Source organism: Pholcus phalangioides, unplaced genomic scaffold (genome assembly GCF_987345545.1).
Source record: "Pholcus phalangioides strain wild (caught in Gottingen) unplaced genomic scaffold, Ppha-v1.0 ptg000015l_1, whole genome shotgun sequence".
Lineage (NCBI taxonomy): Eukaryota > Metazoa > Arthropoda > Arachnida > Araneae > Pholcidae > Pholcus > Pholcus phalangioides.
This window is the reverse complement of record NW_028301608.1, coordinates 80,469,908-80,484,293: the sequence shown is the minus strand read 5'-3', so window position 1 is coordinate 80,484,293 and position 14,386 is coordinate 80,469,908. Positions and strand designations below refer to the sequence as shown.

The 14,386-nt window shown below is 34.6% G+C and overlaps 1 protein-coding gene across 2 annotated transcripts in view; it reads right to left on the bottom strand.

The window, feature by feature from the left end:
• Rich (Guanine nucleotide exchange factor subunit Rich) overlaps window positions 1–14,386 on the bottom strand; it is a 54,742-nt gene that overhangs the window by 16,793 nt on the left and 23,563 nt on the right. For both annotated transcript variants that reach the window (XM_089244438.1, XM_089244440.1), the window contains exons 18-24: window positions 13,208–13,320; window positions 12,798–12,932; window positions 12,320–12,422; window positions 5,164–5,267; window positions 4,667–4,713; window positions 1,737–1,861; window positions 1,213–1,355 (exon numbers count right to left, since the gene is read on the bottom strand). In XM_089244438.1, the coding sequence (XP_089100564.1) occupies window positions 1,213–1,355; window positions 1,737–1,861; window positions 4,667–4,713; window positions 5,164–5,267; window positions 12,320–12,422; window positions 12,798–12,932; window positions 13,208–13,320 (770 nt within the window). The remainder of the gene's footprint in view (window positions 1–1,212; window positions 1,356–1,736; window positions 1,862–4,666; window positions 4,714–5,163; window positions 5,268–12,319; window positions 12,423–12,797; window positions 12,933–13,207; window positions 13,321–14,386) is intronic.

Here is a 14,386-nt window from a genome sequence, read left to right as displayed (position 1 = left end):
AGTCGGTGAAAATCACAAAAATACTTATGAAGGGTGTAACGTCAAGTGGGACAAAAGGCCAATAATAAGTAGAAAAACATTTATTTGACAGCATGATTGCAAAACAGCCTGTGCAAAAGTAGAGAAGAGAAATGATTACAGGAGTTGTTCGAAGTTCTGGCTGCAAAGGTCATTGCACAGTCGACATAGATGGAATAACAATTAGTCGGACGTGCTCAAAGATACCTGGTGTGCTGGCAATGTCTGCTGCAATGACTCTATCGTCTCGATGTCTATTTTTTAAATTTTCCCTGACTAAACGTGTTTGCAATATCCTCTGAATACCCTCTGAATTTGTTGACACGTCAAAGCAACACCCTGTATATATGTATGTATACACAGTGTATTCTGCTCAATACATCATCAAGACCATGCAATAGAACTGAATTACACAGAAAAATATTTAAAAGTAGGAAAATTTTAATAAGATGTTTTGGCAAGAATTTTTCATAGAAGTTTTATGTTCAAAAAATACATATGTATGACACTATAAAAGTTTGATAAAAGATCTTTTAAAAAACTTAAAAATGCAACCAAAAATCCTATCAGTTACATTTGCTCAAATATAGCATATACTTATCAGTTGTATTTTTCAAGTTTTACAAATGATCTTTCATCATGTAATCCAGACCTTCAGAAATATCATTATACATTTCATATCATTATAGGCCTGCATCTGTGCAGGCAGAAAGTTTGTAGTATCTACAAATCTCATATAAAAAAATCCACTGGTACTCTATTCAGGTAAACACATCTCAGAGTTTGGGTACCAGACCAATTGTAGTGTACAGTAATGACCATCATATACTGTGTCAAAAATGTCAGAGATTATTCAATGCAGATAGAAACCAGTGATACCTACAGTCAGATTCTATTGAGACAAATCACACAAGACCTCACTGATATAAAAACATCAAGTTTGGATACCAGACAATCCGTTATTTACTATAATGAAGCACAAAAGACATTCAATTCAATCTTATGACCATGCCACAAAATGACAGCTAACACCTTTTCAGGTTAAACTAATATTTTACACATTTCATATCATTCTTTTTATTTGGGCGGGAAGGGGGAAGAAATCCTGAGTTTTAAGTAATTTGAAGAGATCTCAATCACACTCACTACGGATAATTGCAACTCCAATGTAGTTTCTAAAACATTCAAACTTACCTGAAAAAGAGATTTGGGATTGCCTACAGCAGCAAAAAGATATGGCCAAAGAGCAAGTTCAGTTTTTCTGGTGCATTGCACAACAGTCTGTAAAAACACCGGAAATTCCTGAATGAAATCGATAACACGAGGAAGCAGAGCATCTGAAATTAAGCAGCACAAAAGATTTCAAAGTTTCTTCATTATTTTAAAAACTTTACTGTAAAAAACTTGGAGAAAAACTTGTGTAGAATAATAAATATAATGATAAGTGGTTTTAGGTTCAATAATGTTGTCAAACCACAATTTAACAAATCAGACAGAAGTAAGAGTTTTGTTTTTCTAATCAAGAAAATTATCAAATCAGGGTTTCAATGCATTTGACTTGTACTAGAGTCATAAAAATGATCTTTTTATGATGGTAACTGGTTTGACTTTATATCAGCCTATTATAATTTTATAAGTGAAGGGTATTTTTTGAAAAACCTCTATAATGCATATATTTATACCATGAAATATACAGAATATTAAATTTCAATGATTACCAGGAATAGGTTCTGATGATGTTGCTTCTTCTTCTAGTACTTCATGTAAAAGCAATTCCAAAGAGTGAGGAAAGTAAGGCAAGGTAGCACAACTTTGAGCAATTTCCCAAGCATGATAACCTAAGCTGCAATACATTTAATTATAAAATAGATGATATACATATGAAATATCATAACTCACATTAACACACGCAGAATTAATGAAGAACATGAAATAAAAATAGATGAAGAAAGCTTTAAAAATCAAGTTTTGCATTTTCAATGTAATACATTCACAAATCAAGTTTTGCCGCCTGGCAGTCCAGTGGTTAGGGAGCTAGCTTCTGGCTGTGCGGGGCTGAGTTTGAATCCCAGTTTAGGCATGGATGTCTACAAACACTAACAAATTCCGTGGACAGATTGTAAAAATCTCTTGGGAATACGTGACGTCCCACACATATAAACATATGCAGTATGCAATGTGAATTAGCTTAATATATGATTACAGCTTAAATTCAATTCTAAAATAATTTTTAGTTTGCTAATTTAATTGCATTAGAAATCTCATGCTCTTTACGAACACTCCAATAAAAATTGGGACACTTTTGTTTTCGATCCTTGGTTTCTTTCTACAATCCTTTCATTAAAATTAAAATATTACTAAAATTTGATTGCAAGAAATGACAATTGTAAGAAATGTTCCTCATGTTTAGTACAAACGCAAAGAAAAATAGAGACACAAATGAAGACACGATGAATGAAATATTGTACTGTAATACATTAGTGTGTTTATATGTACAGTTAAACCTCCCAACAACAGCCACTAATGGTACTGAGAAAATGTGGTCTTTATTGGGAGGTGGCTGTTATTAAGAGATTCAATATTTCTAAGGGAAAAAATTAATTTTTTGTTCCATGTAAAATTGTAAGAATCAATATTACAATCACTCAAAAGTGGTTTTGCAGCACCTAATATTTATTTGGTATTGAAAATTTGCAAATTTAGCGTGAAGATCCAAGCATATCCATTAGCAACTACTTGTGAAACCCTGGAGGCATGGAATGCATTTTGAAAATCACTAACGTAGCAGGAGTGGCTTTAGGGATGTGCAGCCGTATGGGGCGCTGCTATAGGAATGGCACCAAATCAGTGGCAAGGGGAGGGAGGAATAATTGCAGAAAAAATTAGAATGAAATTTTCAAACTATGAATTTTATGCATTTCATAAAGCTGGGGGATTTTCGTGATCATTTTTAATTCATACTTATATCCAAGTTCATGGGTTCAAGGAAATAAAACTCTTTCAGAGAAAATATTGAGGACCCCTTTTCTTATCCTCTTCACTCCAGAGCAGAGTTTAAGCTACAGTCGCATTTTTCACAAAATGCGAAAAAAAAAATCTTACAATGTGAAAGAAGTAGTAGTCACTTTTGCAAAAATGCATACAAGAGGTACAAAACAAAAAGACACCCAACCTTAAATCATTAGCATTGTAGCATTTTGCTAAAGCTTTTCCCTCCATTTTTGATTTATTGCTAAAGGAATTTTTTATCTAGCTTAAACCCTGCTCCAGAGATACACATACAGGGCGGAATGTATGTGTACATCCATTTTAAATGGTTTTAATGATTCTTTTTCAAATTATGACTTGAGACATGTGTAAGGGTATCTAACTCAAATGGCTATAGTAGAGATATCAACCCAAATTAATTCATTTTTTCCAAAATGTTTTTTTTTCCTTTTTTTAAAGAGCAGTTTGACAACCACCACAAATCAATCAATTTTTTTTTCAATAGTCAGTTTTTAATTCAGGTTTGAAGAGGTTATGATATGCATTTTTATTCTTTTATTTTCATGGCCAAAAGTTGAAATTATTCAGAAATCCCAGTTTGGAGGTTATCCTTAATGTAAATCCAACAGGATGCATTATTTTCAAGGAAAATGAGGCTGTTGTTCAGAGGCTGCTGTTGTTCGGAGGTGAAAGTTATGGGAGGTTCCACTGTATTTAACACTATCAAATGCATCACTAATGATTAAGTCACTCCCCCCCCCCCCTATTTAATCAATTTAGTCAATTGAGAATTTTCCCAGTGCTTTATCTCTATTTTTATAAATCGTAATAAATCCACACATTTCTGATTTCATCCTCTCGCATTATGCTTAATTAAATCATATTTTTAAATCACCTTTCATAAATGCTGCACAAATTCATGTGCTAGCTCCATATTTATCATGTATATCATTAACATGTTCTTTATTTTTTTGTATTTGGGGTACATAACAAGTTTATATTAGGGGAATTCATGTTGATATTATTATGTAATTTTTATAGCACCTCCACCATTGCATGAGATTATCCTTTATTATTTATATTACCATTTTTAACACTAAAATGGCGAGAGCAGTCATTTTTACGGTTTTTAATTTTGAAAATGTTATAATCTCGACAGTTTTAACGTACATACTCAATTTTTGGTGACTTTCCATTATTTCCGTACTCATCTGTTCACAAATATTTGAAAACTGAAGGTTTTGAAGAGATGGTATTTTTTCGGCCTGAAATATACTGAGAAACTGAATTTTCTAGATGTTATGCGGAAACTGATATTTGAAAAGAAAAGCGATTTGCCTCCTCCGGGAATTGAACCCGGAATCTGAATAAAAATTTGAGATCTGAATAAACATTTTATATAATTTCTTCTAGTTGTCTTGTTGAAATAGCAAATGAAATTTTTCCCTGCACTGGCTAACAATAAAGTTTTAACTGATGGATTTGATATGAATTTGGAAAAGTACGACACAGTCCAACATAAATTCTTCAACACCATAAAATGTATTACACTATTATATGTTAGGGCAATATGCATACATAAAAACCAAACAAACATCCTCTAGTATGCATCAATATTTTTCGTTTTTTTCAGATTTATATATAACATACATTTACTTACTTTCTTTTCAACAGCTGCCTCAAAATATGATGAAGATACACCTGACTCTAAAATTGAGATATAACTTTTTTAGAAATATATATTGATACAAACACACACATATATTAATTATGATGTAAAAATGAGGAAAGAAATTTTGATGCTCTTCAAGGGAAAAAAATCGCCCTTTTTTTTAATACACATAACATTTTTAATCATTTAATGCTCATATTTGCATTTCATTTGACACATTATGTGTGGGTCACAGCACAGGCATCATATTGCTAATAGGCAATATTCAAAGGACAATGAGACTGGAACATTCTGCTTATACCAGTTTTGAAATTTTTGTTTAAAAATTCTATATCTCAGCTACTACTTTAACTTGGACTTGTTGAACTAGAGATTGTCATGTTAATTATATGACTGGTAAAATAATCACTGTGAATTATTCCTACTGGTATAACAATATATATATCTATAATATATATTGTGAAACATACTTAAAACAAACTTACTGTTCGTGTTATCATACAAAAAGGCTGTCTTTTACTACTACTAGTTGAAAAAAGAGCAGCTTCATTTTCAGCTCCTACAATCACAGCATCTTCATATAATACAGCTGCAAAAAATATGGAAATAAAATATATATTTTTATTATTTTTGGAAATAAAGTCAGATTATACACTGAAGAGCCAAAAAAACTGGTAAACCTGCCTAATATTGTGTAGGGCCCCTGCGAGCCCGCAGAAGTGCTGCAACACGACGTGGCATGGACTCGAATAATGTCTGAAGTAGTGCTGGAGATAATTGACGCCATGAATCCTGCAGGGCTGTCCATAAATCCGTAGGAGTAAGAGGGGGTAGAGATCTCTTCTGAACAGCACGTTGCAAGGCATCCCAGATATGTTCAATAATGTTCATGTCTGGGGATTTAGGTGGCCAGCGGAAGTGTCTAAAGTCAAAAGAGTGTTCCTGGAGCCACTTTGTAGCAATTCTGGACGTGTGGGGTGTCGCATTGTCCTGCTGAAATTATCCAAGTCCGTCGGAATGCACAATGGACATGAATGGGTGCAGGTGATCAGACAGGATGCTTACGTACCTGTCACCTGTCAGAGTCGTATCTAGACGTATCAGGGGTCCCATATCACGCCAACTGCACACGCCCCATACCATCACCACCTTGAACAGTCCCCTGTTGACATGTAGGGTCTATGGATTCATGAGGTTGTCTCCATACCCGTACACGTCCATCAGCTCGAAGCAATTGGAACCGAGACTCGTCGGACCAGGCAACGTGTTTCCAGTCCTCAACAGTCCAATGTTGGTGTTGTCGGGCCCAGGCGAGGCGTAAAGCTTTGTCGTGCAGTCATCAAGGGTACACGAGTGGGCCTTCGGCTCCGAAAGCCCATATCGATGATGTTTCGTTGAATGGTTCGCACGCTGACACTTGTTGATGGCCCAGCATTGAAATCTGCAGCAATTTGCGGAAGGGTTGCCCGTCTGTCACGTTTAATGATTCGCGTCAGTAGTCGTTGGTCCCATTCTTGCATGATCTTTTCCCAGCCGCAGCGATGTCATAGATTTAATTTTTTACCAGATTCCCGATATTCACGGTACACTCGTGAAATGGTCGTACGTGAAAATCCAAATTTCATCGCTGCCTCGGAGATGCTATGTCCCATCTCTCGTGCGCGCCGACTATAACACCACGTTCAAACTCACTTAAGTCTCGATAAACTGCCATTGTTGCAGCAGTAACCGATCTAACAACTATGCCAGACACTTGTTGTGTTATATAGGCATTGCCGACCACAGCGCTGATTGGTTCCATATCTCTTTATTTGCATACGCATGCCTGTACCAGTTTTTTTAGCTCTTCAGTTCATAAAGAGATCACAATAATCAAGGGACCAGAGGTAAAAGTATCTGCCCATGGGATTTTTATCATGATAGGTTGGTGGTTCCCAACATGGAACCCCACGCCCTACAAGAGGACAATTTGATTTTTTAGGGGGCAATATAAGAAAGTATTTTTGTGTGAGTGCGCGTGTTTGCATGTGTGTGTGTGTTAAGACTTGGAACTTTGCAGAACTCCCTACAATTTTTTATATCAGTTGAAATTGAAACCTATTAATCAATTTCTTGATGACTTCTTTCTTTTAATTTTCCTCTCATTGTTTTCTTTAGAAGTGGTTCAACTGGGGTTGCTTAGCTTTTTGTGTTCCACAGACAATTTGTGCGAGTGAGGTGAAGTCCACAGACTCTGTGCCAATAAAAAAGAAGAAATATGCAAACCATGGACCCCTTTACTACATACAGAATATTATTTAATAATGTTAAAAACAATGAGTTGATTTTTATCTCATTCAAGCTCACTGACTCCCTGGTCTCTCCAAGGACCCATGGTTAAGCACTGCTGCTTTTAACTTTGGTTCTCTCAACATGAATAGGACTATTTTTGAATAACAAGGATTACTTAGGAAGAGATAGAACTATGGGGGGGGGGATGCAGCCCCTGGATTGCCAAATTTAAGGATGTAAAGCAAAAAGTTTTTATACAACAGAAAAAAAAATTTGTCATGGAACTGTGAATTTTCACAGGGGGGTAGGGGTGCCCCCTCCTGACAAAAGTCCTAGTTACGGCTCTGACAGGGGGACTTCAGGATTTCACAGAGGCTTTGGTAGGGCATGGCCTAAAAAAGGTTGAGAACCACTGTTATAAATGAAATGTATTAACACTATGAGAAGTGTGCTAGTACCAGAGATTAACATTGTTATATAGGTGACATTGCTATAGCTATTTTATTTTCACTGTAAATATCTATCTATATCTACATCTACATTCGTATGGATATTCCAAGGTACATTTATAAACTAATTAACTAATTATATGAAGAAAAATAATTATATATGCTGATGATATTGTAATTCTTTATTCATGTGGCAATCAAAATACAGTAAAACTTCAATTAACCGTCACTCGTTTAACCATCAGTTTCTGTTAGAAAAAAAGCCCCAGGTTATAAAGTCCAAAAAGATTGGATCACTGCTATGGTCTGTGCAAATGCCACCCGCAATCATAGATTACCCCTGACTGTAATCAGTAAATTCAAAAAATGATGTGCTTTCAAAAATCTAAATATGAAAGCATTGCCTGTGAACTATTATGCCCAAAAAAATTCTAGGATAGACCAAACAATTTTTTTCAGAATGGTTCCACAACATTTTTGTGCCTCAAGTTAGAGCTCACGTGGCCAAAACCCAGTTCCCACAGGAAGCACGGCTGTTAATGGACAATGTCCCGACACACTCCTCTTGTGAACTCAGAAGTGATTGCAACAAAATAGCATGCCTCTTTCTCCTAGCAAATACAATTCCACTTATCCAGCCTATGGACCAAGGCATAATTGAAAATATGAAACAACGTTACAAAAACGCTTTTATCAAAGGCTTGCTTTCATCTGATGATGCCAAAGAATTTTGAAAGAGATACAACATAAAGGACACTATTTTTAATACTGTCAGTTCTGGAATTAATGAAAGAGAATTACAGCATTCTGAAAAAAATTATTCCATAAGTAATGAAAGAAGCAATTCCAGAATTAATAAAAGATAATTCCAGAATTAATAAAAGATAATTCCATAATTAATGAAAGGTGTAATTCCAGCATTAATAACAGGAATAATTTCAGCATTAATGAAAGAAACAAATCCAGAATTGATGAAAGAAACAAATCCAGAATTGATGAAAGAAACAAATCCAGAATTGATGAAAGAAACAAATCCAGAATTGATGAAAGAAACAAATCCAGAATTGATGAAAGAAATTGTTCCAGAAGTAATAAAAGAAATAATTCCAGAAGTAATAAAAGAAATAATTCCAGAATTAGTGAAAGAAATTTTTTAAGCATTAACGAAGGAAATTTTTTAAGCATTAACGAAGGAAATTATTCCAGTATTAACAAAAGAAATTATTCCAGTATTAATGAAAGGAATAATTTAATCTTTATCTCTATCCTTTTATTTAATCTTTAAAAGATAATCAATTACAATATTTATATTTAAAGATTGAACTATACATTAGAGTGGATCACCATTCTATGTAAAAATATATATATTTTTTCAAATTTCTATCTAGCACAGCACAAAAAGGGTGCCAAATGATGCCTTCAGCTCACATATAAATTTTTTTAGGAATGGGTCACCATCATCTGCCTCCGGATTGACTTTAAAGAATCTATATTTTGAAAAAAAAACTTTTTTTTTGATGAGTTGTCACAGTAAGGTTTAAAAAAAAAAATTTAATGTGTGTCTATTAAAACAAATACAAATTGCATGAGTAATGGTTATTTATTGCAAGAAAAAGTTCACAAAAATGGCATTTATATTATTATCATCATATTTCAAATAGCGAGAAAACCCTTCTTACTATTGAATTTCGGCACAGCGTTTCGAGACACTGTTTGATTTTTTATGAAGCTTTCTCTCTCAGATTTTTTGCACAATGAGGCTGATGTTTCTGTAACTGTAACACCAGTCATGGCCCAGGTTCTGTCCCATGAGGGATATAAGCCTTTTAAGTTTCTGTAACAGTCTTGACCACGTTTTCAGCAGTCTGTGTTTGACATGGGAGGCATAATAAAGGCAGTTCTAATTTTTGGACGACAAACAGTTGGATGTCTTCGTCGGGTATAGATTTCAATATTGGTGGGTCAAATATATTCTATTTCTGCCAGTCAATGAGATCGATGTAATATGATACATCAAATTTTACAATAGGAAGTTGAAACAGTCTATTTTTCTGAATGCGGCAGGCTGCTAGTTCACGGATGTGCTGTTCAGAGTCTGTCAACACTATGATCAATGAATTTCCAGGGTGTGTGAAGTAAGTGTTTTTGAGAGAGAAAGAGAGAGAACTGCGGCATATATTTTTCCTTTCAGTTCTGCGGACAAATACCTAGTTACAGCGATGAGATTGAACAGGTGCTGTGTTCCATCTTTACAGGAAGGGTGAGTTTTGATAGCAAACCAAGTTGGAGCGTAAAACTTGACGACATACGCTGCTAGAATTATTACATTTTCAGGAGATTCCATCGAAACATACAAACATAGAATTTGATTAGCACGAGTTAGTCATCGGGCCTGAGACATTTTTCCGGGCAATTTGTTTGCTAAATCTTTAGGCCTTTTGTAACTGCTGAGACTATTCTGTACAAATATGTTTGGTCTGTGCTAACACCTTGAATAGAAAACTTGGGGAACTTTGTTGAAAAACTTGAAATGAAACAACGTTTTTTTTTTCACATATTTCTACATCTTTGCCAATTCTCCCTGAAAATGTTTTGGGTCCATGTGCTGCCGTCAATATGTAGAAACAAGTATTGGAATGGTAAATCATTAAAACGCAGTAAACAGATAATCCACCGCAACGACTTATCTAACCTTTTTTCAAGCAGACATATGACACCTCCATATTTATCAACGTTCAGATTAGTTCCACGTCACACCCAACTGCCACTAAAGACTCCATGGATATTTATGATTCTAAGAAGAAATCGAAGATTGCTTGTTCTATGTATGCTCTTCAAGAATGCTCTGTCTATACATTTTTCCATTCTTTTCTGATACAAAGTTTTATCCTTCCGTGTCCATTGAAGTATAAAGCAGTTATTTGTAAGACTTTGGTCGTTCGTTGGTCGATTAGGAAGCTTTTCTCTTTGACAGGTATTTTTTTGTATTTGAGGCAAATGCACTCTTCGATGTTCTTACCCTTGCAAAATGAAATAAATGCCAAACAATAATTTACGGCAAAACTCTTCTAATTGCTTCTTCTGTATTTTACGGTGTGATTTTAAAAGATTTTTGTATTTCATACATAATACGCCTTTAACATTGCTTCCACTTATTTATGTTGGACAGAAGGAATGGAAGATCTTGACCATATTTCTTCAATTTTTGTCATGACAATGTCCTCTAGTTCTTTATACGTAGGCTCTTTATTAGTTTCATTATCATGCGTCATCTTATGACGGTTTCACTCATAGAACTTCATAACATCTTTGTAGGTTGGTAACATATTGCATTTAGCGTCACTTGAATCATGAAATAACGGACATTTCCACTTTGAACGAAAACGATCCATGATGAAAATGGCACAAACGAGTGAGACACAACCTCGCCTTATTTCAGCCAGAGTTGTACTAGGAAACATGGGAGTCAAATGCATCCGCATAGGGCCTTCCTAGACTATCTCCCACTCTACCCACCCCTCACACCTACAACGTGGCGAATTGTCTATATTTTTAGAAAGTAACGTAATTGGTTCAAACCCTAACTGAAACCTAGCTTGAAAAAAAAATATCAAAAATATTGAAAAAATTAATATTAATCCGGAGGCAGTTACACTAATCAGAATGTAAAAAAATTTTGCATGTGTTATTTTGAGACCATTTAGCACCTTTTTATCGCTGCGCCCCTTAAAAAATGTGAATTTTATTTTTTTGACCCACCCTACTATCCATTTCAATTGGGGAAATTGCCTGGCATGAACTGTGTATTTAACACGTTATGTTATCCTTGTATTTGATGTTACTGTCATCGCAGTTGCTCCTTGCTCCCTCCAGTAATATAAGCTCAATGAATGAAACAGGTGTACACAAGTAGCAATGTAATTAAAAAGTAACTCTGAGCTGTATGCCAGAATATCAAAGACTGATAATATTATATCAATTGAAGAGAGAGATCAGAGATGTTTGATCTACTTATGCTGTTTGATTTTAAACAAAATTTGAGAAATTTAAAATTATCAGTTTCAAAGCTGTTGTTTTCAATAAAGCGAACTAATTTTTTAGTCCTAAAGTGATCATCAGTTTATAGCATTACATAGCATTTAAATACCATAAATTGTGAATAAAATTCAATTAATCAAGTTAAAAAAATTAAAAAAAATCCATACTCTAGGTATAAAAATTGTCAATTGAAGAAGAAAAATCAAATCAATAATAATTCTAGACACAGTAAAACCTGTCTAAAACAATACTGTAGGAACTTAGAAAAAATATTGTTATAGACAGGTTACCGTTGTATACAGTTTGACCATTTGCGCCATTTCCTATGAAATAGGAATTTGGCTGAGACCAAGGTAACAACCATTATAGGCAGGTTTATCATTATACAGCTGCTATGGTGGTTGAGTGGTCATAGTGATGGACTTGCATCGCGGGGTCCGGGTTCGACCCCCCCCCCCCACCCCACTGACCACAGAGGTAGTTGGATGAAGTTGGTTTTCTGTGGTTCCTGATTTCGAGGCACAAATGCACACAGGCCGATCTCCCCTTTAAAAAAGTCTTACCACAAAGAGCAACAGACCTACAAACGGTCAAATATAATTCAATCATTACACTTCACTCAATTCATTTCCGAAATATAGATGGCAGCACATAAAAATCAGACACAATGCTAGATATGCACTGAGACTGTTAGGTACACACACACACACATTTACACTTCAGGCACAACTCACTAGGTAGTACATTGCACATAGATGGCGATAGACCTGAGTTGTGCTCAGTTTGAAAGAAAGAAAGTATCAGTATACACAGATTTCACTGTACTACGCAATAAGTACTAAAACTTTGAAAACTTAAGAAATGATGGTAAATTTGTGCATACCAAGAGGATATATGCATAATTCAACAGGCAACATGATCCTTTTAGACATGAAGTTATGAGCTCTATGCTTCTCCCCATCACATGGATACAGAGGTAGCCAGACCTGTACAAGGAATGACACTAAGATCTGAATATCATTTCATAATTAATTTGTTTTTTTCATCATGTAAAAAGAATGCACCATAAAATCTGATTTGAATGAAAATAAATAAATCTCTTTACACATAAAACAATAATATCAATTCATAAGAAGTGGTAACTGACAATGGTGAGAAAAACAAAGTATTTTTACTTTCAGTTTCATGTGTTACCATCTATTTCATGACTGTTCAGCACCACCACACAACACATATTTTATTAGATCAACCTAATAAACATGTTCTTTCCTTACTATCTGTTCAGTTACTGGGAATTAGAACTTAAGCAAAGGACTTTTCACCTTTTTGAAGCAGTAAAATGAGTTTAAGGATTCACTTACTCTCATGCCACGTGCACCACAAGCAATCCACAAAGCTTCTGTCAGATGAGGAGTATCTTTAGAGTGATGACAGCAGACCCAGACATTCTCAACACACGAAGCCAGAACTGTAGGTGCTCCATATGAGTAGGTGACCTGAATATTTCAATAAGTTTAAATACTTTAACAATTAAAGAAAATATAGAATTGTATGCTCAACTTTAGAAATTAAGATGATTGAAAAACACATTATATATTAACTGTGAGAGAATTCAAGGCAATTTTTTTTTGTAATCAGTTCACAAAACAGTTTACATTCATCACCTTGCTAACTAAAAAAATACTAGCGAAAGATAATGTGTAACAATAAGAACTCATTGTAACTACATTATGCTGAATAAAACTAATAATGCAGTACTAATTGCTATTACCTGATTGTTATTTAGATTATCTAATGGCTCATAAGTAGGTTCTTTCTGCAGTAAAAGTAAGCGTCCACACACATTAAGCAGAATATTCTCATCTCCCCCAGAATGACAATGGCCTGCAAAATGTGAAAAACTTCATCTTGAAAAATAAAAATTATGAAGATTACTTTTTTTCTTTCAAACCAAGCACAACTCAGGTCTATCACCATTTATGGGCGATTTACTACCTAGTGAGTTGTGCTGGAGGTGTAACTGTGTGTGTACCTAACAGTCTTAGTGCATATGTAGTGTTGTGTTTGATTTTTCAGTGCTGCCATATATATTTCAGAAGTCAAGTGAGTGATGTGTTGTGATTGAAGTACATTTGTGCTGTTTGTAGGTCTATTGCTCTCTGTGACGAGACTTTTTAACAGGGAGATCAGTTCGCATTCGCGCCTTGAAGTTGGAAACCACAGAAAACCAAAAATAAATGATGATAAATAAATGATAAATAAAATAATTAAATTTCTTAACTGATGTTTCAGTACAAAATTTGAAAAAACTTGTCCCCCAAAAAAAAAACAGAATCAATAATTACCACAAATATAAGAAAAGCATGTGCAACATACAAATTGTATGAGAATATTTACTGTAAATTTGAATATGCAGTCGAACCCCATTATAGCACCCCATTGTAAAGCCAAAAAAAAAACAAAAAAAACACTGCTTTCCACCACAAAATTTCAGTGAACAAATCTTTCATATAAGAATTATAATGTAAAAAAACCTGTTATAACACCAACTAATGTATACAAGTCTACGCGTCATTTTCCAAGAAAATTTCCACAACATTTCTTCTCCCATCATTTTGCTTTTTTTTTCTGAAAGGAGTTAGGGAATTATCATTTTCTTATTCCACTGTTATTATCAGTCAACATGACAATAGTTTAGAGCAAATGACTTGAAGAATAAAGAATGTTCTGTGGTTGAGGGGGGGGGGGGTGGTCTTCCAAAGCACATTGAATTCCTGAATGCGTGTAGGAACCAAAACAACCACAGTATATATATTCAACAAAACAGATTTACTGATAGGGGAAAGTGTACAATGAGCGTACTGCACAAGTTTTTCAAGATTGCCAAGAGAAGTTTTTCAACAGTGCATATTTTTACTCACTGGTCAGTACTATCGCCTACCGTGATTTG